Source organism: Calidris pugnax, unplaced genomic scaffold (assembly GCF_001431845.1).
Source record: "Calidris pugnax isolate Ruff unplaced genomic scaffold, ASM143184v1 scaffold224, whole genome shotgun sequence".
Classification (NCBI taxonomy): domain Eukaryota; kingdom Metazoa; phylum Chordata; class Aves; order Charadriiformes; family Scolopacidae; genus Calidris; species Calidris pugnax.
Genome location: NW_015090952.1, coordinates 235241 through 260604, shown reverse-complemented (window position 1 = coordinate 260604; position 25364 = coordinate 235241). Strand labels below are relative to the sequence as shown.

General features: G+C 36.2%; 1 protein-coding gene across 10 annotated transcripts; it reads right to left on the bottom strand.

The window, feature by feature from the left end:
- Nucleotides 1-25330, bottom strand: BRD9 (bromodomain containing 9). 10 transcript variants are annotated; one of them, XM_014951991.1, is made up of 18 exons: nt 25209-25330; nt 24282-24502; nt 22214-22346; nt 20316-20376; nt 19440-19584; nt 17716-17826; nt 16786-16961; nt 14576-14704; nt 13602-13734; nt 10462-10537; nt 9206-9301; nt 8301-8433; nt 7393-7504; nt 6146-6184; nt 5639-5710; nt 3615-3717; nt 1808-1975; nt 1-941 (listed from the first exon to the last, which is right to left on the bottom strand). In XM_014951991.1, the coding sequence occupies exons 1-18, from the start codon at nt 25279-25281 to the stop codon at nt 841-843; spliced, it is 2082 nt and encodes a 693-aa protein (XP_014807477.1). In that variant the 5' UTR covers nt 25282-25330; the 3' UTR covers nt 1-840. The 10 variants fall into 10 exon arrangements, with proteins under 10 accessions (XP_014807477.1, XP_014807478.1, XP_014807479.1 ...); XM_014951992.1 differs by having other exon boundaries at nt 14576-14665; XM_014951993.1 differs by having other exon boundaries at nt 16786-16901.
- Between the last annotated feature and the right edge of the window lie 34 nt (nt 25331-25364).

Below are 25364 nucleotides of genomic sequence, written 5' to 3'. Positions count from 1 at the left end.
TGGGTTTGTATTTTTATTAATATTTATTTACAAAATATTGAAAATTCGTAACATCTGTACAGCTCACACATATCAATGGTACAAAACCCCCATTGCATCAGTACTGAATTATAAAAATTTTGTTTTAAAATTACTGAAAAGCACACCTCATCCAGTATTTTTTCTATCCAAGTAAATATACATACCAAATTTAAAAATATAATTATTATATTTTCTTTGTGTTTCAAGACACAAGGGATCACAAAAACATCCATCTTTTTTAGATCCAGGGTAGAATTCTCATTTTAATGCAACTACCAAGTTTTGTTACTCTCAAATTAAGTATTCTCTAGAGTGATTAAAAGATAAAAATACGGGGAAACAGAAACAACTTCTACAGATTATTAGATGGGAGAAGGAAAATGTGATAATGATCACAATTCATGCAGTTCTGTCACTGCTGAAATAAAGTATTTCTCCCCAAAGGTGTTCAAGTTAAGATCTGAACTGGTACATAATTCTACCAGAAACATTTCATGACTGCTGCCATGATACTGGGAAAATTACCACTTTTTAGTTGCTATAAAATACAATTTTTTCTAACACATTTGTTGTTTCTCAGTCAAGGTTCACATACCTGTAGACAACAACCTCCCTCAACAAACAAATTAAAAGCAGGTGTTGGTACATTGCTAACAACATGATGTACTAAGTAGGTATTACGTTTTTTTTTTTCTTTATCTAGCATATATGATAATATTATACAGGAATCCTCATAGAAAAGAGGACAAATTTGAGGTTTCTGCCATGGACAAAAACATAATATAATTACAATACAAAATACATATAGTACACATCAGATTAGTTCGTAGTGGCATTCGAGGTTTCCGGAGACTGAAGAAATTCATAGGGATCATGAACCATGTCCTGCTGTTCTCCAACACTCAGATGAGAAGGGCTTCCTGTACAGTATGGAGAAAAAATAATAAAACCTTTTAAAGTACAGAAAAATAATGGAGATATATTTATGTACATACACAGCATGGTTATTTCACATGTTATTTTTGACTTTTAAAGCAAGACAGACATTTAAATTATATTTAAGCAGAAGATTTTGAAAAAGAATTTGCAAGATTCTTCACTAATTTAGATCCCTTTTGAAAAAGCAGTCATTATTACATTACTCTGAGTTGAAAAATTATGCAAAACATAACTGAGTATCATCCAACCAATGTCTCCTATCTTTTTAGAGATGGCACCAAATTGTTAATCGGTATGTTACCCTATCATCTTGCCTTATCACTGAATTTCACAGTTGACAATGGAAGGCTGTTGTAGAATCCCACCTCGTACTTGCTGAATATAGCTATGCTGAAATACAATAAATGTTACATGCTCTTTAATATTTCAAAAAGCATAAATTCACAGCACATATAGGTATTTACCAGTCAGTATCTATTTACTTCACATTACTTCAATCATGCCTAATCAAAAAATAAGTAACTACAATTAGTGTCCTAAATTCTACAGGTTAAAAGTATGCATGCATATTTAAAAATTAACACATAGAATCATGGAATTGTCTAGGTTGGAAGGGACCTTTAAGATCATCTAGTGCAACCATCAACCTAACTCGGATTAAAAACCATCACTAAACCATGTCTCTAAGCACTATGTCAACCCGTCTTTTAAATCCCTCCAGGGATGGTGCCTCAACTCCTTCCCTGGGCAGCCCATTCCAATGCTCAATAACCCTTTCAGTGTAAAAATGTTTCCTAATATCCAATCTGAACCTGCCCTGCAATGTCCATGACACAGGTAACTTTACCAAGATGATGTTGGTCTCTTTCAGAGGTATTGGAGAGGGAACTCAAATTGGATGATGGTCGGGATCCCACTCTGTCAGCCTGAGCTTCATGAAGGTCCTGCAGCAGCTTAGTTGTTTCATCCAGGTGTAAATGGTTATCATCATGATCAAGCTCCTTCTTCACTTTCCCTAAGGGTCACCAATTACCAACCAAAAACCATAATTAGCACATGTGGATTGACTCATAAATTACCAAGTCACCATAGAAAAAAGCACACGTAAAATAAAATTATCACAAGTGTTGTCTATTACACAAAAGACCTCAGCTTTGCATTTTCCTTTGCTCTTCTAAAAGGCAACAATTGAAGATGTGTTTGCAGTTCCAAGAAATACATGTTGAAATAAATTTGGCAATATTGGAGAATTAAAAGAGCACCATAGGAAATGGCTGAAACTGAACTGACTCCCAGTATTTAAAGAGCTATAATAGTTTCATTTGTCTTCCTCATCTGTTTAACTCCAGACACAAAATAATGCACTTAGTTTGCAGCAAAGAGGAAGTCAGTAAAAAGATTACTTAAATACCTAAAATACTATTAAAATAAACATGTAATTTATGGGGGTGAAGAAATCCCCATCACAGAAGGTTTTAAGAACAGTATCTTTCCCAGCTACACTGATTTTTCAGTAAGTCAAATAAAATTGTGAAATTGGAAAGAACTGGAAGTATGTGCCAACGTATGCTACTCTTTCATTTGATGTTTTTAAAAAAAATCCCTCACCTTTAAACAGGAAAATAAACTCCCTTCTCTTTGGGCTGTCTTTAGTACAGACCTTGCTAAGAATTCTTGCAAGAATTATGCTAAGAAATAATGCCATAAACTCTCTCTGGAAGCTAAGTAATCCAGAAGTATGACTATTTACAGAAAGATCAAAAACTCAAGCAGCTTTCCATGGAGCAAGAAATTCATAGTACAACTGATATGTCTAAACATTACCTATAAAACAGATATTTACTCATTTTTTACCGTACTGCAATAAAATTAGTGTGACACACCATAATCAGAGCTTACAATTGCTTTTCAAATACTGCATCTATGGGACAAATTTGTAGATTTTTTTTTTTATGCTTTCAATTACCTCAGTTATATTTTATAATAGATAGTTTGGTATTTTTCACTGTCTGAATTAAAAGTATCTTAAACCATAAGCAATATTGTTTTGTGCGATAACATTTTTGAAGCCATTTAACCAGCTCAGAAGCCTGCAGGGGGAATATTACTCGTAGTATTTAAAGAAGGATACCTATCAAATATGTGTATTTGAGACAACAACCCAATACTTTTATACCACTGCCTTATCTGAAGACATGTGTCTTTCCAACATGTGAAATTTCTTCTGCTTTTTGCTTTGGGACATTCCAAGTGGCAATATGATTGAGCTTCACATACTTACCTACTCTCCCAGATATTTCGAAAGGCAGCATGTGAAACAGTAACATTTCTGAGCTAAAGCTCCGTGCTGATCCTTAAAATTTACGTTACTATGAACACATGAAAAACAAGCAAAGCTATGAAAATTGTGAGGTACAAATACTTTGGTTTCTTCAGTGATACAGGAAGAGTTAGCTTGGCAAGCACATGGATGTCTCAAAGGAAAAAAAAAGACCAAGGTGTCATTTATCATGTACCAGCCCTAGACTTTTACCTACATCAAATATAGACTTACTACTATTTGAACACTTTCTTATTCTTAGCAAATCCAGTTGTTATTTGCCTAAATGGTACAATTAAAACATAATTGATGGTTTGTATATTTAATTACTTACCTAACGAACTTAACATAGAAATATCGAGAGAGACATCTGAATATGGTTTCATAGACAGAAAGTCCAAGTCAGAAGTGTTACTGTCTCCAGCAGATTCTCCAACCTATTAAAATGCAAGAAACAGAAAGAGTAGCAATAGTGCCAATCTCTAACTTCTCAACGTATTAAGGTATCCGTATTCTCAAAACCTTCTCCACAACCCTTAAGCCTGGAGCATCCATAACCACCTTGGCTAACCTGCAACTCGCAGGCAGCAAAGGATCTCTCATCTCATATTTGAGATGAGATCAACATGCTCAACTCATTCCCATCCCATGGCAGAACCCTGATGAGGGGAAGCATTACTGGTATCCCTAACTGTCCAACCTATTAAAATGCAAGAAACAGAAAGAGTAGCAATAGTGCCAATCTCTAACTTCTCAACGTATTAAGGTATCCGTATTCTCAAAACCTTCTCCACAACCCTTAAGCCTGGAGCATCCATAACCACCTTGGCTAACCTGCAACTCGCAGGCAGCAAAGGATCTCTCATCTCATATTTGAGATGAGATCAACATGCTCAACTCATTCCCATCCCATGGCAGAACCCTGATGAGGGGAAGCATTACTGGTATCCCTAACTGTGAACCACTCCCAGATCCCCTTTTCCCTCACCTTCGCAATGCAACACTGGATTTATTGACATTTTTACTATGTGACTAACAAAACCAGGAAAGCATCCATAACCACCTTGGCTAACCTGCAACTCGCAGGCAGCAAAGGATCTCTCATCTCATCTTTGAGATGAGATCAACACGCTCAACTCATTCCTGTCCCATGGCAGAACCCTGGTGAGGGGAAGCATTATTGGTATCCCTAATTGCGAACCACTCCCAGATCCCCTTTTCCCTCACCTTCACAATGCAACACTGGATTTATTGACATTTCTAGTATGTGACTAACAAAACCAGTAAGGTGGGCCTCTCTATACACAGTATCAGCTGGAGCTGGTCTCTCAAGTCTTTTTCATATACATTTGCATAATGTAATTCAGTCTTCAAGACAACAATTTCACTTTTTCCATACCTTTTGCAACACTGCTATGTAAAGGCAAAAAGTAAGAGACCAAAGTAAAAGTCATTAAGCTGCAAAACACATTTTAACATAATTCTCTGAGGCTGTCTGTTCCAGCAGGAGTAAGATGTGTGGGTAAATATACCACCAGGAATTATCTTTTAAAAATATGAAAAAGAAACTGAGCACTTTCATGAATTAACTTAACCTGTCACCCTCTAGAGAAATACAAAACTTTCCACAAAACATAAAGGTATGTTTATAGAACTCTAAGTTGTATTCATTGCTATAATGTAATCCATATATTTTTTTTATGTGTATTGCCATGGAATACAGTGCCTATCTTCTGTTGTCACAAGTAATTGCAAGATAAAACCTTTACCACTTAAAGAAAGATTTGATTAGTGACTGTGAAGGCATTAGATAGGAATTATTTACCCCTACTTTCTAAGACACATTTTCAATGGATGAGGTAAAACTGATAAATGCTACTGGCTTTTCCCACTTTCACAGCAGGTCAAACCTCAAATATTCATCAGCAGTATTCATCGAGCATCTTTCAGATTCTTAAGTGGTCCCTCTGCCTCTGAGATTTAGTTATGTATGCTGAATTAAACTAGAGAATACAGAACAACAGGACAAACAAACCCACTAAAATAGACTGAGTGTCAGGGAATCCATGTTAAGCACTGAAAGCTTATTCAAGATACTGTAACTTTAATCTTCTACCTCAGTGCATGCATATACTTGCACTGAAACAAAATTAATTTCTCAATCCTCCTTTTGTTTAGTTGGTTGGTTTGGGTTTTTTTTTTGGTTGGTTGGTTTGGGGTTGAGGTTTTTTGTTTGCATCCTCCTTTTGTTTAGTTGGTTGGTTTGGGGTTTTTTTTGGTTGGTCGGTTTGGGGTTGAGGTTTTTTGTTTGTCTGGGGTTTTTTTGTTTGTTTTGTTTTTACACACAAACCATTTTACCATAATCTGTTTGGAAGAATCCGGACAGGTATTACGCAACTTCTGTTCTTCTTTTATGAGAACTGGCAGAACCTAAAGAATCAAATCATATTTTAGACCTTAGCATTTCACAGCTTATACTTATGTTTCCTATGAATATTCTTAGTTTGCTTAATTTACTGATTTACCATGATCAGATGGTAGGCTACCACAGAACACTCATGTTTTATGACGTTTGCACAGATACTTCACAAAAAAATAAGGACTAGCTCATCTCTAATGGGTGACCATATACATTTGCATAAACAATTTGCAACTAACCAGGACAGCCTCTTTAGGACTAACCTCTTTATCACATACTCCACTTATCAAGCTTTTCTGTATTATTATATAGAACAGATGCACATTAAACAAAACTAGGAATTTGAATGTTGGAAGCCCAGAGAAGATCACTTTCTCTCCTTCAAATGCCAAGATGCTTTTTCCAGTAAAAAAAACCTCAAGAGACTGAGTAACAGCATAACTTACTTTAACTTCATCCAGTGGTTTTACTGGGATGTTTCGCCTCTGGAAGGAAAGAGCAGTAACAATTACTTTATTCACCATAGAAGAAAGATCTCTCTCTTGTACAATTTCAAGCATATTCAAAGTTCACACACAAAACGAAGCAAGAGACAGCTAACTTTTTCACATATCTGTAATGCAACTACAATGTAACAATTACTGTTTTAAAATATTTTAGTATTATGCATTTTAACTAATACTTTGAGTCCCCTTACACTATTTCTTCAGCACATTAACTTTATATTCGAGTCATAGATCTTAGTCATTACTTCAGTAACACCCGATTGCAAATCATTTAAGGTTGCCCTTTCAAAGAGATTCATTCTCACTCAAATGTAGCAGCACAAAGTAGTCACACATAAAACACCATGGCACATCATCATAGAAGCACATTTAATTGCACAACATCTCTGCATATCCACATTCACACATAAAACACCATGGCACATCATCATTGAAGCACATTTAATTGCACAACAACTCTGCATATCCACGTCACAACTGAACAGCATTTCTAAGTGTAAATATTAGAAAGGCATTCAGAAATTCTCATTTGGAACTACATTCATAGAACAAGGTGGCAAAAAGGGAAAGGCACGTGTTTTATTATAAAGCTAAGTTCAATGTGTTGTATACACATAGTTCTAGATGTAGAAGAATATCCTCCCTCCAGCCCTTCTTGTGGATGGGCAGGATACATACTAGATGAATTTAAAAGTTAGCATCGTTGGGTAATAGATAGCTGTATAGCCATAGTGATCTATTCTCCAACATTATTTCAATGTTCCAAATAATTAATCCTTCCACAAGGAATAGATTTTGCATTTAAATTAAGAAAAAACCCCAAAACATTAACAAAAGCATTACAATATAACTGAGAAGCAGATAAGTAAGTCATGACACTGAGTGACAGGGCTGCCCAGACACCATTCAGATGGTTGGCCCCTTCTACCCCTGCTGTGCCGCGTCCCCCACACCCGCCCCTTCAGTTCTGCAGTCACACAGGGAACCACACTGCAGAACTGAACTAGCTGGAGAAAAGAAAATGATTATTTCTCTGCTGATTAATTCAGTTTCTAATTTGGTTGCAGGAAACCTGCCCTGCTTAAACTGACAGCGGAAAACAAAGCATCTCATACAATATCAAAAACCAGAAACGCGTCCATTCCTGTTTTGATGAATTGTGACATTTCTGTGCACCAAGGACACACCTGCTTTAGCTGATAAATAGTTTTGGAATGATCTCCACTAGTGATCTGGTCCAGAAGATCATCTACTATTTTCTTGCTGTAATTTCCAGCATCCTTCACGAATTCTTGTAAGCTAGTAGGAATGGAGATATAAGCATTACAGGAAATGTTTACTTTTGTAAAAAATATTTCAACGTATAGTATGGTTTCCCCAAATATGCTGCACTACACCTACATTTTCCTTGTTCTTTTACACTTCTATGCTTCTTCAGAAAAGCAATTAAGGCCTTCAACATAAGTTTCCCTTTTATTTTTTTTTAAATGGAAGTAAATGTATGTGCAAACTTGTTTTTCATAGCTACCAGCAAATTTTCACTTGACCTGCCATTGGTAGTGGGTTAAAAAATCCACAAAAACAACACAAAGAAAAGAAAAAAAGCTTGTGATTAACTCTTTCCTTCCAAGATCTACAATTTAAGGAAAAGTGGCATTTTCCTTTTCTAGCAGCTTTAACTGTTTTGAAACTCCTTGAAAAAATATCACTGTTTTAAAGTCACTGAAATCTATTACTTGCATATCTAAACTTACTTTCTGCTGGGTTTAAAGCAAAATGCTAAATCTTTAGCAACCTACAATATCTTGTGGTCAAAGATTCTATTAACAAGATCCTTAAGAACCTTGCAGTAAACCGGGTAACTTAAAAGTGCAGATGAAAAAAAAAATAAATACAACACATATACCCCAAAACAAAACACAAATCACCAACCAGGATGAAAGCTAGCTTCAATTTTTAAAGTGAGTTATTTTTAAAAATAAGTTTTAGAAAAAAAATAATCAGGATTTGGAAGCTCCTAGTTGATGTTTAGTCCAAACTGCTTTTCATAACATTGCTATGAGAAGTTAGACCTTCTAATAAGGAAAGCACTTACCTTAAGGCACATTGTATCCCAGTTTCATCACCATATGCTGAGTACAGGAGTTCCATTTCATCCGATTTCAAATCATGAAATATAGAGTTGTTTTGCATGGAAGGTGCAGTACTTGCACTTGTAAGAAAGGTTACTAGACAGGTAGAAGAAAGAGATGACAAATGGTGAATACAAGTGTTAAAGATCACTGGGGGAGGGAGGTAAGGGGTGGAGAAAAAGAAAAGCTTTTGTTTTCTGAAACAGATACAGAAAGTGCAGTGGTGGTTTTTCTCCAATTGAAATCAAGAGCAATATCTCAATGATGCTTGCGGACTCCAGAATCAGTGAAATTATTTTAACCATATAAATAAATGAACTTACCCTACTGGAAAATAAAGGACTAAGTTAATTACCCCATTCCCATAAATAAAGATTCATCCCCCTGCCAACTTTTATTTTTTGTTTTTTTTTTCTGTGTGTCTACTTCACTGTTGTTTGCCAGTCAGTTTCTGAAGAGCAGATTAGAAACTATAAAAATGTTAGTAATAGTAGAAAAAAAATCCACTGTTTCTGAAATCCTTGTCATACGATATAAAACCACAAATGACCAAAAGGTTTTTGTCCTCAACTCTAAGTGCAGTTGCTCAGGAAAAATTTTTTCCTTCAGAGAAACTGGAGTACTATTACTGGAAAGCATCTAGTGTGGCTACAACGCTAAGGCAAAACTCCTAATTATGTGATGTTTAATAAGGAAAATAAGTCAATTTAATTAAAACTGCATTCTGCTGTAAAAGGAACAATTATATATTATACAAATAACCAGTGAACTTTCTTTGGAGCCAGGTATAATCTGAAATTATTCTATATCAAGAAATTGCCCAAACACTTAATTAATGCAAAGTTAAAACACGTTCTTTGGCATTTACCTTTATTTCTTCGTTCATCTTTAAAGCCCAGCGTAGTGAAGCCAGGTAATAATTTGCTTGACAGTGAACTCAGATCCACTGGATGAGTCTCTTCCTCTAATAATTTGATTTAAAAGAAGATAATATTAATTTAGAAAAGCATTTCATGTTTAAAATTTATTTATGGTGAATATTTAGATTTTGCTATTATAAAAAGTTGCAGTTACCATAAAGGCTAAATGTCTTTTAATCTGCATATTTTTATTAAGTATAGGTAGTGTCATTCAGATTCTCCATTTCAATTTCAAATACATGCTGTAAATATTTCCATCTTTTATTCACAAGATCTAGGGCTTGCGTAGTTATTTCACTTTCAAAGTATACAGCAGCATCTGAAATTGTTTTACTACCTGATTCATAAACATTCAAGATCCAGATATTGTGAAGCAATAAAAGGAATTTTTTATGTTGACTAAGTGGTAGTTTGTCTGTAGAAACCCAGACAGCACATGAAGAATCTTGTTAAGATAATTACCATTATAGCAATATTTCTTTCTTCTAAAGTTCTGAGAACAGCTTAATTAAAATGGCTCAAATAATTTCGAATATGTTTTTAAACTCAAAAAGAAATCCCAACAACATTTAGGACACTTTCAGTTATTTTAAATCTCTCTTGCTGCTATGGAATCTAATGGTTATCACATGGAAAGGATAAGACAGTATAAATTATGTATAGTAGTGGCACAAACAAAAACCCACAGAAAGAATTGAGGAATTAAAGAAAAACAATTAAGCAAAACCTAATTAACTTAAATTCTTAGCTAAATTTCAGTTTTAACTTAGGAAATAAATAAAAGGTAAAAGATTATTCTGTACTGCACATTTACATAGGATCACAGAACTTTCGTTCACCTCTATTTTGCCTATTAGATGCTAACACTCCAGGGTACTTGGAGCAAAAGCCTGTCTTCTAAGTTCTCTATACATTTGTAGCAATGTATAAGTGCTTATAATTAGATATTATTTTACCTTGTTGCTGTTAGCATCAGTAAAAGAGAGCACCTGAAGAGTGAACATTTGAAAGGCAAAGAGAAATATCTTATATTGGAGATACTACGTAGAGCTGTTGGGGAAAATGGTTTGGGGGATAATTGATTTTTTAAAAAAAAAAAAAACCTCATTTATACTACACAGGATCCGTATATACAGTTAAGACCTCAAAATCTGCTAGAACATTCAACATTAGAAACGTTTGCTTGAAAGATTACGGCATTTACCTTCTGCTTCTGGATCAGATGAATTTACTACACTAAATAATAAAGTCCCATCTCCATTTTTTTTCAGATAACCAATCTGTAGATAGAACCACAAAGATACAGAAGCAATCATTCAAAACAGTCCAAACTCAAAGAAGGAGTCGCTTACTTGCACAGGAAAATATAAAAAGCTTTTTAAACTGTATTCAGATCCTTCACACCAGTATTCCCTTTTTAATACAGAAAATCTTGAGTCGCAACTATTTATCACTGCCTAGAAAATGCTTCAAAACAGAAGGCTTCAGATTAAAAGTTCCTGTGTCATTTATACAACTCCTTATTCATCTTCCTAAATCAGATCTAAAGGTTGTATCCAAGACAAAAACAATTCCACGATAATTAGGATGGAGCCAGGCTGACTGCCAAGCCTAGAACACTCTTTTTAGAAGCAGAACTCTAACTCCTACTCACAATCTACCTCACTGTTTATTTTCAAATCTAGACTGAACCGCTTGTTTCCATAGCTCACCCACAACCTTCTCTAATTAGAAGTACTTTTGTGAACACACTATCAAATTCTTACAGAGGAAGAAGTGCTGTGACAGACCTATCAGCGCACACAAATACAATGCTAAAATGACAGCCAGAGATGTGAAAGACAACAGAACACACAGGGGTCTGTGAAGATATAGAGCCAGAAACAATGCAACAAACTAAGCTGATGTCAGAAAGTGACTACACATGAATCGTGCAAAAAAGTCTGTAACTTCTCAGTAAAGACAGAAAATTACAACTATGCTCTCCCTAAAGAAATATTAGTAAATACATCCAAGTAAATTGAACAATAAATCTATCTCTTATTTTGTCTTTTTTTTCCGTGCAAAAAAGTCTGTAACTTCTCAGTAAAGACAGAAAATTACAACTATGCTCTCCCTAAAGAAATATTAGTAAATACATCCAAGTAAATCGAACAATAAATCTCTTATTTTGTCTTTTTTTTTCCCCCTCCCTCTTAAAATGTTTAAAACTCTCTGCATACATAAGGCCAAAGCTAATGTTGGCATATAATAAAAACAGAGGTGACAAATGCTGGAAAGAGAATGAACAAAACGATACCTTCAAGTGATGGCAAAAGTTGACAATAGGAGAACTCTAAGAAAATGTGTCAGTGCTGCCTAGATTCAGTGGGATCTGCAGCAGGTTGTCTAGCTAATTAATGGCCTAGACAACTAAGAGATGCCCACCTAGAACAACTGTTTCTTGAAGACTGCATCAACACGCATCAACACGACAGGCCTTTTTGGTAAAGCTAGCAAACAGCAAAAGATTGGTATTGCTTCAAAGGCTTTTCAAAAAGCCACTCTTTCTTTGGAGGTTTCAAACAGCCTTCAATCCTAGCAAGTCTTCTAATTATCCAAAGAAACACAAATATACTGAAGAAGTTAAATCTTTTCCCACTGTTCTTTGAGGCTTTACTTCCTAATCCAGTTGAGCCTAATGTGACTGCATAACAAGGGCCAGTGTCAAAGAAATAGAACAATAAATCTCTTATTTTGTCTTTTTTTTTCCCCCTCCCTCTTAAAATGTTTAAAACTCTCTGCATACATAAGGCCAAAGCTAATGTTGGCATGTAATAAAAACAGAGGTGACAAATGCTGGAAAGAGAATGAACAGAACAATACCTTCAAGTGATGGCAAAAGTTGACAATAGCAGAACTCTAAGAAAATGTGTGAGTGCTGCCTAGATTCAGTGAGATCTGCAGCAGGTTGTCCAGCTAATTAATGGCCTAGACAATTAAGAGATGCCCACCTAGAACAACTGTTTCTTGAAGAGTGCAAAACTGACTGAATCAACACAACAGGCCTTTTTGGTAAAGCTAGCAAACAGCAAAAGATTGGTATTGCTTCAAAGGCTTTTTAAAAAGCCACTCTTTCTTTGGAGGTTTCAAACAGCCTTCAATCCTAGCAAGTCTTCTAATTATCCAAAGAAACACAAATATACTGAAGAAGTACATCAACACGCATCAACACGACAGGCCTTTTTGGTAAAGCTAGCAAACAGCAAAAGATTGGTATTGCTTCAAAGGCTTTTTAAAAAGCCACTCTTTCTTTGGAGGTTTCAAACAGCCTTCAATCCTAGCAAGTCTTCTAATTATCCAAAGAAACACAAATATACTGAAGAAGTTAAATCTTTTCCCACTGTTCTTTGAGGCTTTACTTCCTAATCCAGTTGAGCCTAATGTGACTGCATAACAAGGGCCAGTGTCAAAGAAATAGACATTTAAACTTGAAGACACAACTGCTACTGCCAGTGCTTCAAAACAAATGTTTCTTCTCCAGCAGTTGTTAAAAAAACAGGTGGGAAAAGCAGGATGTAGGAACATCCTGATTCTTTTTTCAATTGCAGCATCACATACTGCAGCATGAGACAGAATGAGAGATGAGGACAAAGTATAATGGTGGAAATAAGATTCCACACAATGCAAGGGAAACAGTAAAGGTACCTGTAGCATTCACTCCAACCACAGCACGAAGTCATGAAGGAATCCACCATTATCACACAGCTAAGAAAAACACAGCCCATAAGCAGACAGCACTGAGGAAACTGTACTAATGGGATCACTGAGCTACTCCTTCTAAAATGTCCTTCCTTGTGCTCTTGGAACAGCACAAAAACCAAACACATGGAATCAGTTTCAGAATCACATTCAAGACAATCAAACCCTTGGTTAATGCTGTCCAAAAAATTCCTGAATTCCTTGGCTTGCTGGAGTGGGGGAAATCCTAATAACCTTTCAAGCTGCACCAGAAGTTTTCTTTGAGGTTGCAACAATAAGAGTGTGATGTTATTTTAATCACTTTGAATGCTAAGGGTTGCAATTAAGGAAGCCAGATTCAAAACTGAGCAACATACCATTGTCTTCTGCAAGAGAATTACTAAGCATGTTCAACACACAATACAACTTGAGATCCATTTAGGACACCCTAGAATGGGCTCCAGTGGGAACTAAATGGTAAACAACAGTCGTATCCGTATTCCACACGGAGCATACACCCTACAAGTTAGCGTCTCACAAACCATAATACTGCTTCCTAAGATGAAACAAAGCATTCAACAGTCAGACATAAAATGGAATCGTGAACTTTGTTGTGCAGTAGACCTTGCTGTTGGGTAGATAGCGATTGATCCTATCCCGAGCTTCATCTGCTGCGTGTTCCACTAGTGCCAGGACATGTTCTTCAGCAGTGCTATCTGTCAGGCTGCACGCATTTCCCTCGGGCTCAAATATGCAACTAAGAAAGAGAAGAGGAGCAGCTGTAGACATTAAAAGCTAAAACAAAACCAAGGGGTGAATTCTGAGTTTGCTAAATAGAGTAATCAGTCCCACTCCTCTCCCAGTGTCAGTCTACTTCAGATTTAAGCAGAACTATAATCATATTATTAAACTGAAGTTTTGCAGCAGAAGCTGACAACTACCAAACTACTGAACTTCCAAAATGTAATTGTTTCTGTACCTTGATGAAAATAAAGGAAGTATTACAAAACAGAGATTGGGACTCAAATTGCATTAATACAAGGTGAATGCTGTACAAGTCCTTAGTCTCCCACATGCATGAATATGCTGTTTTCACAAAATCCAAATAGAAAGATGCAGAAAAAAAAATTACATGATGAGGGAATGGAGACTCTGTAACTCTAATATGAGGAAACAAAAACCTGTAACGGCTGCATTTATGAGGATTATGTCATTTAGTTGCTTGTAGGACACTGCTCCCAGTCTAATAGGGAATCTTTTAATTCCTATGTTTGTTAATATTGGCAATTAGTATTCCTAATCAGTATCAATCACACCATTCCTTCTCATTGAAATTACAGAATTTAACATTTATCTTTCAGTAGACTCCTTTTCATTAAAGCACCACAACAATAAAGAATAACAAATAAGCATACCTAAGATAGAACAGGACATATCTTAGCTTTTATATAAAATCAGAGAAAGGTAGTATTATAAGGGGAAGTGTGAAGATATCAGTAGGATATGGCAGTCTTCATTATATTATATATTTAAAATAAACTTTGTACATCAAAATCTTTCAGGGCATTATATGGACATTAGACACCAGGGCCAAACACCTTAGGTAATGGGTAGAGCATCTCCTCACACCAAATCCATTTCTCTCTCCTGGGGTATCTTCTTCCATTTGCTTAGCTAAGAATTTCTCTCTGTATAGAGATTCAGATCCGATACACAAGAAAGTTTTGCTATTAAAGACAATAAAAAGATCACAGGATCATACTATTATGAGACAAATCTGTTATACGATTTTTGTTTCATTGAAAGTTTAAGAAATTGCGTACACAGCAGGAAACACCTCAACAACTAGCACTTTCCATCTCAGTCTACAGAATACTTAACGGACAAGAATTTTGAGAGAATGTTCAGAAAGTTGCAACATCCTGGACAGAATTTTCAAAAGCTACTTAGATGTTAGGATGTCCAAGTGATCCAGTCACTTTTAAACTACAGTACAGAAGTCTAAACTGCTTTAACACTTTGCAAACATTGACTTCAACTCCTCCTCTGTTTTCAACCATGAAACATGAAGGCAAAAATATCTGCAATTCTCCCCAAAAATCTCTTACTGTACATCAAAAAGACTAATATCTGTCCTACTGATGCCAAAACACAAATGTTTAACAGGTTGTTAATTAAAAAAAACCAAAACCAAATTAATTCCAACTACTAAACGTACATAAACGTTGAGAAGAACTGGGAATTTAGACCACAACTAATTGCAAGGAAACTGGTATCAGGATAAAATTAAAGGTCAGCTATTTATAACTATCTGAGCTGTATGTTAAGGTAGATATTAAAGACAAAGCAGTACTATATTGCTTGGCAGTCTCAATTTCTTGCTCTATTAGTTACGTGTATTTGAAGATGAACACACAGAAAGTGGCAAAGTATAAAGTTACTCCTGTAATGGAGTTTACACAAAAATTAATCAGAAGAGAAAGCCTATTATTCTAGGCACCATGAAAACCAAATCATCATCATCTTTAAAAAAAACCAACCAAACAAAAACCAAACTCCCTCCCCCCAATCAAGTCTTGCTTACAGAAAGGCACTTTCAGTTATTTCTTAAACAAAGAACAAATTACACTTTGATAATTCCCCATGATACAGCAACAGGTATATCTCTGTACGCTGATATTAGAATAGTTCCAGCCAAAAAAATTATTCAGTTTAAAATTATTTCTGAAGATACATGTTGCAGTCTCTTATTTCCACGAAACAACTACATTAAAATACTACTTCTTCCACCAGACATTAAGCAGGATTATAAAAATGCTTGAAGTGTAGCAAAAAACATGTGGCCGATTAGAACTCACTTTAAAAAAAAAAATAAAGTTCACTTTTAACAAAAAATGAGAGCACATGAACTTGAAATATCAATTCATATTTCACTTTTTTTTTTTTTTACTTTGGATGTTTAAGAAAGAAGTCTGCCAAACACACCTACGTGATCAGATTATTTCAGATATGACTAGTAATGCTCTGTTACTGTTTTATCTTCATAAAATTCCAGCTGATAAAATGCTCTACAATTTAAATTTGACACCTATCCTAGGATGTCTATGTAAGAACATTGAACAACATAATTTGCTTGTAAATCACAGATTCTGCTAAAATCATAAAATAGAAAATAAAAAAAAAATTAGGTTTTAGCTATAAAAACACAACTTTGTGACACAGGAGCGCGTATTAGCTGGAAGACAGCTATTGCACTAGCAATATATTTTTCAAAGTAGCTTAATAAGATTTAATTTGGAATATGTTATTATCTGCTCCAGAAATAATCTCCTGTACCTCTATATCCAGATAAGACTAAAGTTAAATAAAATAATGTACTGATCCGGGGCCACTTTGCCCTCCCAGAAAGATCCTGTTTAGATTTTGGTACAGTAAATCATCTGGGAGGAGGGAGAAAGAAAAAAAGAAAAGAAGGACAAAACACATTTGAATTCATGACTATGTTAAAAATGAAAGAAACATTACAAACCATCATGGGAAGAAACTACTCATTATTTGATATAAAGAAGGATAAAAACATATATACTCATCAACTGCAAGCATTTTATCGAATATGCAGTCATTCTTTGAATTGTTTGTTTCAAGTTGGGAATTGCTGGGTTATTAAACTACTTATATAATAAACAAATAAATAAAACTGCCTATTTATCCACAGGGAAAGAGGAGGGGTTTTTCCTCAATTCTTTGCTGCTGTCTAATACTACAAAAGCTGCAACAAGCCAGTAAGCATGCCCATTAAAACCTTTACCTAATAACTTCCTTATTTTGCTTTTTGGATTTCTTGGTAGTCTCTGCTTGTACAGGAACAACTTCAGGGACAGGTTCCTCAACTGCTGTGTCTTCATCACCCAAAAGAGCTGCCTGCTGAGAAAAATCCATGTCCTGCATAAACGACATGCTGCGCTTCAAAGCTAACAGCCGTTCCTAGAATCAGAAAGGACAGAGCGGCAGGGACTTAACCTTTCCCTCATAGCCAAGATGCTATGATAATGGGATGGGATGGGAATGGCCATGGCCTTATTTTGTTCTTAATGCCTCGTTTCCAATGGCGATGCAACATGATTTGGTCATGGTAGCATGGCATCAGAATTTCTGCAGCCCAACTATCAAGAGAGAAACAAACAAACAAAAAACTGCATATGCAAAGACAACTGCCTATTTTACACAACACTTACCATAACTGCAACACATGCATGCACACACACACACACACACACAGAACAGCTGACCAAAATAACTTCATTTTACAAGCCAACAACTGTATCTGAGTAAAAAATGTGCATTTGTGAAAAGCCTGAAACCTCCCCTACACCCACCACCTTCAAAAACGAAAAGCTTTCTTGTTCATGCAGAAATAAAACCCTGTTTTAAAGTTTCAAGCAGAAGCAATGCTTTACAGTTGGGTTTTATATTCATGGATCTTAATTGCTTCCACAGAAGCCAGTGGAAGAAGCTCCTACAGACTTCAGTGGTGCAAACGAGGTTGAGAAATAAAGGTACAGTTAAAACAAGAATGCTATCAAGTCCTTAAATATAGCAGCACTAACAGGCACTGCTATTACTAATCACAAATGGGTGAAGTAACATTTATCATTGTTATTAATTATGTTCCTTTTAAGTGTGACCAAAAAAAATAACCCAAACAGTTTCCGCTTTTTGTTTTTAATAGGTTTCTTACTTTGCTCATCATCTTAAAGCCTGTGTGCAGTATCTTCTTGGCTAGCTTGTAGTAAACAGTATCTGGTCTGTTGTAAGTCATTGCATTATCACACATCAGTTTAAAATCTGCCTGTAAAATACAAAACAAAAGAATTGTTAACATTTCAAACTCCTTTGTTAAATGACTGGAAGATACCATTCCCTCGTGGCAGCTCTCTGAAAAACAAAATAATACCTTAGCAACAGGCCCATGGAGTAAATGCAAGCCAAAAGGTAACACAGGATTGCAAAGGTTTGAAACCCTTTTGCTTCTTCAAGATGTTCAGTTTTGTTTGGAACTGACTTTTTAGTTTAAAAAAACCCAACCTTTTCCCTCAATGCCAAATACATCATTTCCTCTATATGCAAATGAACCAAACAGAAGAAATGGAGAAATTAGGAAGGCACCAAGGTAAGTATTTTTTGGTGGTTTTCCCATCTTGAAAATCATTATTGTATTGAGAAATACAAGGACATCAAAATGTCTTACATATAATTTTAATTCTAGTAATTTAACCAATGCTTCAGTCACTTGCACTTTAATTAAATAAAAAGGAAACAACAACAACAAAAACTTCAGAGCACAAGAAACAGCCTTCTAGGTGCTCATTGCATGCAACAAAAGAATATGATTTCATGTTCTCCTTTGAATGATTATCTGTTATAAATAATTTCAAGTAATTCTTACTAACGCAACACACTCAGCTGGCAAACAGAACCAAAAAAAAAATTGAAGATTGCAAAAGCTTTTTTAGGGTACCTTTTTTCAAGCTTCCTTTTTAAGTTGCTGAATAAGACAAGCCAGCAAGCCAACAGAATTTACAGACCCGACGGCACCGCTGACGGCAATGCTATTATGAATCCTTCTTTACTATTTCCTATAAATCTCTATACCTTTTTGGAAAAATAAAGCCTACATAACAAAACAGAATAATCTTTGCTAAAGCACCTACAAAAAATACATGCCATTCCCTGCTCACCTTGCTGGACTTTTCACAAGTAATTAACCCTGAGAAGCAAGCCAGTGCTCTCTGATAAGTCTACTGTTAACCTCTCTAAAAAATAATAACACTGAAGGCAGCTAACAGAACTTCATTAATCAGTTAAATGAAACTCCTTTCCTTCCATAGGCTAGCGATACTATGAAGAGATTTCTTACTGCACTATGTATAAAACCACAGTGCATCCAATAAAGTATTACAGCAACAGCAATACACAACACAGCTAAGGCAAGCTGCTAATAAACTTGCCAAGGAAGTTTCTGCCAAACAACCATACCATATGAAGTTATATGGAAAATAGGATAAGATGCTTCAGTATATCCACAGTTTTCTTGCAGACATGTCAAAGTTGCCTTTTAATCAATCTACTCAGGTCTAGAAAGAAAAAGGAGCTCCAGGTTCTTCAACCACTTAAGTCTTTGTGATAGTCTTACTCATGTTTACTTCTAGCAGCATGAATTCCATAGAATTTCAGAGTATGTTCTTGGTTTGCACAGTCATTTGTAGTAGAATCTGACAAATGTAGAGCTTCCACATTGAAAAACGAAACAAGAAACCCATTCTAACACACAATGATATGCAAAAGTGCTCAATTATGAAAAAATTAATATTAAAATAATTGTCAGAAACACGTCTATGATTAAAAAGAATCTTCAGCTTCTTACTAAAGAGTTCTGAAATAACTAAATCTCTGTCAATTCACCTTGAATTCAGTGACTGATTTGTATTCATTAGCTGCAATTTTTTCCTTCATCGTACCAAAATCCATGGGGTGCTTTATTATCATGGAATATCCAGGAGCAATGGCATCCGTGACTGGAAAAGCAAAAAACCCGTGAGGATCTTTCCTAAAAATAAAAACAATATATTTAGATTTATATCAGCAAACAAAATTATCATTAATTAATGTTATAAAAAGAACAGTACCACTTAAAAAGAAAAAACACTAAAAGTAATCTCATAATACAGAGGCGTATTTGAAAATTTTCCTGATACAGGCAAGAATTTTGATTACACATATGTAGACTTTTTGGGAAAAAAAAAAAGGAAATTGAAATATTTTGTTTGTTGTTTTGGGTTGTTTGTTGGTTTGTTTTTGCTATTTTTTTTAAACATGAGGTACAGGGTTAATATCTTATGGAAAACAGTAAAATAAAAAGCCTGACCAAATTAAGAGTTTTATCAAGTAAGCAGGTATAAACTCGCTTTGATATCTGATGGGGGACACATAATAAAACAAAATTTTGTGAGAACAATTCACACTTTTAAATTACTAGAATTCATAACTGATCTTTAATTCCTAATCTAAGTCATTAATATTTAATAAATTCATAACGGCAAGATATCCTCTGTCCAAAACACTTCCCTGCCAAGAGCTAGAATTGCATAATTGGTATTAATTTTTCTCAACTAATCTTTAAAACAGGACTGACATGGTTGCAAATGTTACCAAACATACCACAGCCATTCTTTAGGCACCGTTTTCAAACAGAAAAACAGTAAAAGAAGTTGTGAAGTAACACATGTAAATATGCACTAGACACTGTCGACACAGCTGTAGATAAAATATGCTTTATACCTTTGAAGCTGGCGAAGGAAGTGTTCCAGTAATTGCTGGATTGGCGTGCTCTCATTTTCAGCTGCATTTTGAGACAGAAACACAGGAAAGTGCAATGAAACAAAATGTAGGTCTATTTATTTATTTTAAAATAGAAATACTAAAGAGAAAATCTTAACTACAAGTACAGCTTGTATCGATCTGAAGGTCAGTGACACACGGATTTCAAAGCTGAAGAACACCAGATTTCTAAGCATATACCATACTATTTCTTCTCCTTTATTACTCACTGAGTTTTAATCCCATTAAAACTAGCAGACTTCAGCTTGTATCGATCTGAAGGTCAGTGACACACGGATTTCAAAGCTGAAGAACACCAGATTTCTAAGCATATACCATACTATTTCTTCTCCTTTATTACTCACTGAGTTTTAATCCAATTAAAACTAGTAGACTTTAAATCAGATGTAATGCTAAGTCTAGTAGTCATAAGAAAATGTATTAATACAGTGAAAGTAAAGTGTTTTGATTTTTACAAGAAAAGAAAAGTGAAACTTGGTTGCTCAAATACCACAGCTGGGAAATCCACATTCTTACAACTTGCTATCCATGCAATTTTAACGTTTTTTTTTACCATAACACCCATGCACTTAGCTTCTTTGAATCTTTTCCATCAAAAAGAAAAGTGAAAAATAGTTGCAGATTTGCTGGCAAGAGATGATCTGATTAGAACTTCACTTCCTGTACAGATTAAGCAATAAACACTACACACTAATTACCTGTTCTATGCACATACTTCAGAGAGACTGGCTTTAATGTGAAGTTTTAAAATCAAAAGCAGCAGCTTGCTGAAATCTAGAATTAAAACTCCAACTGCTCATGATAATAGAGAGATAATTCCTTTCTTAACCAGAATGGATAAGATAATTTATATGCTTTCAAATGACATTTTCCAAGCAGATGAAAATGCAAGCCTTGTCAATAGAGATACCAGTTTTCAGCTTGTCAGTTTTTCAAGGCTACCCAGAGACATAAAGCTTTGACCAGAAAATTTCAGTTACCCCTATTAGGTCACCTAAATATGTAGTCATAGCTAAAAAATTCCTCAGTAAATTACTTCACCAGTCAACAGGCAGTGTTTCCAATACAAGACTCAAAATATTCCTGAAGACCCAACTTTTTGCCACTGAATTCCATTTGCAGGCATACGTGTACTGAGGTCACGATATATCTGAAAATTCTTTTAATTAAAAGTTTCCATGAGATAATGTTGAGTTTTAACTATCAAGCAGTGTCTACAGGCAGGGAAAGCATGGCAAAATCTGAAGGGATTAAACATGCAGAAGTTACCACACACAACTGACAGGTATTTTGGCTGGTGATGGCAATTAAAGATGACTGGTAAACGAAAACTAGGGGGACTACGGTCTTTAGAGACACCCTATCACAACTTACTGCCACACTTTCGATGAAAATAGAGACACTAAAATTAAAACCCCACATAGGTTATAAAAAAAGACCGTAATAACAGCTAAGCAGTCTTCACCAGATTTTTTCCTTTGAACTGAGCAAAATTTAGTTTCGGACATTGTGAGCGTGGTTCTGTAAATACCAAGGAAATGCTGTGGAGAGGAACTAGGGGAACACCAGGCACTTTTACATTAGCTTTATTCTGCCAAGTAACAGGACCCAGAGACAGACATCCTTGGCAAGTTCAGTCACATGAAAACAAACCTACTGAAAACCAGACACACCAAGAAGAATATTGATTTTTCAGACAGCAGAAAGTTGAAAAAAATTAAGTCTCTAGATTTCAGTAAATCCTCATGGAAATTTTACATTTTGGTACCTTTGACAAAAGCTTTGTTGTACATGCTTTCAAATACACCCAAGATGATCTAATTTTTCACACTTCTCACCTGGTTGAGTTCTGCAAGCTCTGACAGGACGATCTGGAGGAGGTTCAACCTCCACTTTTTTCCCAGGATCAAAGTCATCAGTTTCTCCTTCAGTGTCACACTGTTCCTTCTCCCTTTTCCTCTTTTTCTCTTCCTAGCACAGCAGGAAGACGACAGATTTTAGAAGAACGTACTTGGAATGTGCAATCCCACATACTAAAAGGTTACAGACCATGATTTTTTGTTTGGAATAATCTATATCTGAGTTGTAATATGGTTTAAACAATAGTGCATACACTCTCACTATCACCATTTCAATTTTCTTCTCTGATTAAAACTAATACTGCTCACTTTTTGCTTCCTTGCATTTAATAGACTACTGTTCAATCATTAGTTACTGTACTTTTACTGAAAAGAATGTTAAACTCTGAAGCTATTTGTATGTAAAATCGCATGATAATAAGCTACACCAGAGAGCAAAAGAAGTTAAGTTACTATTCAGTAAAGAACAGTCTGTAGCTCTGCTTTGATCAATGTGTTTTTGCTGTTTGGTGCACACTAAATAAGAATCAATAAAGTGCACGATAATTTAGGAAGCCTACAAAAGAACCACAAGAAATGCTCTGTAACAGTGCTGGTAATTAATGATCTCTTCCTGAGCTTCAAAGCAAAGGCATGCCTGAGTCATTCCTATAATCTTACAGTCATTATTCATGTTCACACAGAAAAGCCTATTTTCATTAACTTTGTTTAGACTACAGTTTTGTTACTTATCTAACCGCTAACTTCTCTTGCGTGCACCAATAATGAAGTTCTGTGAAACCACCACCACCACACAATTTAGCAAAGGCAAAACAAATAATTTGAATTTATGCTACAAGGTCTCATCTTAACGACATTTAAATCCCCAGCCACACTCTTAACTGAAACATTTGAAAATGTTTGTACAAAGAAAGTTTTCAACTGTCTGTCCTGTATTCAAAAGCTTCTATATGGTCCTACAAGATATATCACTTTCAAGTAATACAATCTTAACAAATAAATCAAATCAAAATGACCAATCTTAGCCATACACACATACAAAGCAGTACTGAAAAACCGTCACTTGAGAATAGTAAAACTACATGACAGAAGAGAATTAAAAAAGCAGAGAGGTCAGAGAATCATTAGTATGCAAAAGAAGTATTAGCAAAATGAAACTGTACAGGGAACTCTACCATCAACACCTTCCTGCTGATAGTAATACAATCTTAGCAAATAAATCAAATCAAAATGACCAATCTTAGCCATACACACATACAAAGCAGTACTGAAAAACCGTCACTTGAGAATAGTAAAAGTACATGACAGAGAGAATTAAAAAAGCAGAGAGGTCAGAGAATCATTAGTACGCAAAAGAAGTATTAGCAAAATGAAATTGTACAGGGAACTGTACCATCAATGCCTTCCTGCTGATTTCAATCTTACTTTTAAAGGTTCAGCACAGACAACTAAGGTGACCACATATTTGCTACTAACAAAGGCACAAAATCTTGCACGCAGGTTTTCCTAAACAAGAGCCAACGAAACCAGGGTCCCACCATACTCAACAGCTCAGATTTCAGAAAGCTGTTTTCAGTAAACTGATCAGATTTCAGAAAGTTGTTTTGAGTAAACACACTGATTTCAATGTCCCGTAACGTGGCGTATCTCAGGAACAGAAATGCAATCCAGATTAATCTGAAAAGCTGAGAATACCCTCCTCAATGGGTAGCAAAACAGGTTTCTGACCTGCCTGAAATCCAACTTAAAAACAGAAGTATTCATACCTACAGACAAAGCAAATGGATAAGAAAAGCAAGCCGTTACAACAAACGAGTTTTCGCTTTGTTCAAAAAATCATCACTGGGATATCACTTTTAAATGGCAGAAATAAACTGACTGACACACACATGGGTTTCCATTTCTGAAGTGCTGTCTCTGAACTATAAGCTTCTTGCAACAGATTTTTTTAAGAAAAAAACGGTTCTGTTAGTCTGTGCCAGATTTTAGATCTGTTAAGCAAGTATGAAAAGACCCATATGTCTGAATTCTAAAAGTCATAGCTCACCTTTCTCTTTCTTCTTTCCTCATCATCTAGATGCTTTTCTTTTTCCTTCTCAGACTTCTTTTTCTTTTTTTTCTTCTTTTCTTTATGTCGTTCTCGCTCATGATCTGATCTGTCGTCATAGTAACTGGAATCATGCCCCGAGCCAGAAAGTTCAGTCACTTCACTTCCTCCAACTTTAAGCACCAGCTTTAAAGGTTTTTCCAGGGGCTTATCCACGTAATCTAAGTTTAAGTAGTAAAAGTTTTCATAAATGAAGGTGATAATGTACAGTAATTACTGATGTTTCTTCTCGAAATACTGTTTTCAAGATTTAGCTGCAGTTTGAGAAGACATGCGATGTATTTGGAGGGAATAATAACGGCATGCTAACAAATCCAAGATAAGAAAGTTGTTCAGCACGTTTTACATCACGATTTTCCCACAAACATAAGGAACTAACTCCTCGGCTTTCCCTGGAAACATCCTGAGACTCAGGTGAAACCAAGCGCCGCTGAGGCACTGCAGGAACCGGAATCCATCGGTAACAGCCGTTCGAGACACGGAGATGCTTGGGGGGGGGCGGGGGTGTCTCAAAACACCCCACAACCACCTGGCCCCACAAACACCGGCCCCCACATCCACCTGGCCCCCAACAACCACCTGGCCCCTCCCGGGCCGCCTCCCGCTTCCCCTCTCCCGCCTCCCTCCGTCCCCGCCCCTCCCGGACAACGGGATGACGGCGCCGGCGGCCTGGCCCCGGGGCGCTCGCCCACCTCCGGCAGCTCACACGTTCAGTCTAGGGCATCCCCCTTCCAGGCGCTCCGCTGCCACCCAGCCCACCGAGGGCCGCCGCCGGCAGCCATAGGGGGGTGAGGGCAGACGCGTCCCCGCGTACTAAGATGGCTCCCCCCCACCGCGCGCCGCCTCTGTACCACCCCCGCTTCTTACCGCTGTAGGCGGTGGCGGAGGTTGAGCGCCATTCCGCCTTTTCTGCCTTGTGTTTCTTGTGCTTCTTCCCCATGGCAGAGCCGGGCCCCACCAGCCGCCGTTTCCCCTCAGCTCTACCCCCCCACCCCCCCGCGCCGGAAGCGCTCGGGGCGGAAG

Bases quoted from the DNA above. Each gene is read 5' to 3' on its own strand.
- BRD9 (XM_014951991.1), bottom strand. From the start codon at position 25,281: ATGGGGAAGAAGCACAAGAAACACAAGGCAGAAAAGGCGGAATGGCGC. The intron at 10,538-13,601 runs GTCTACTGCACA...TTCTATCTACAG, and splicing joins GCTATCTACCCAACAGCAAG to ATTGGTTATCTGAAAAAAAA. The intron at 9,302-10,461 runs GTAAATGCCGTA...TCAAATTATTAG, and splicing joins ATCTGATCCAGAAGCAGAAG to AGGAAGAGACTCATCCAGTG.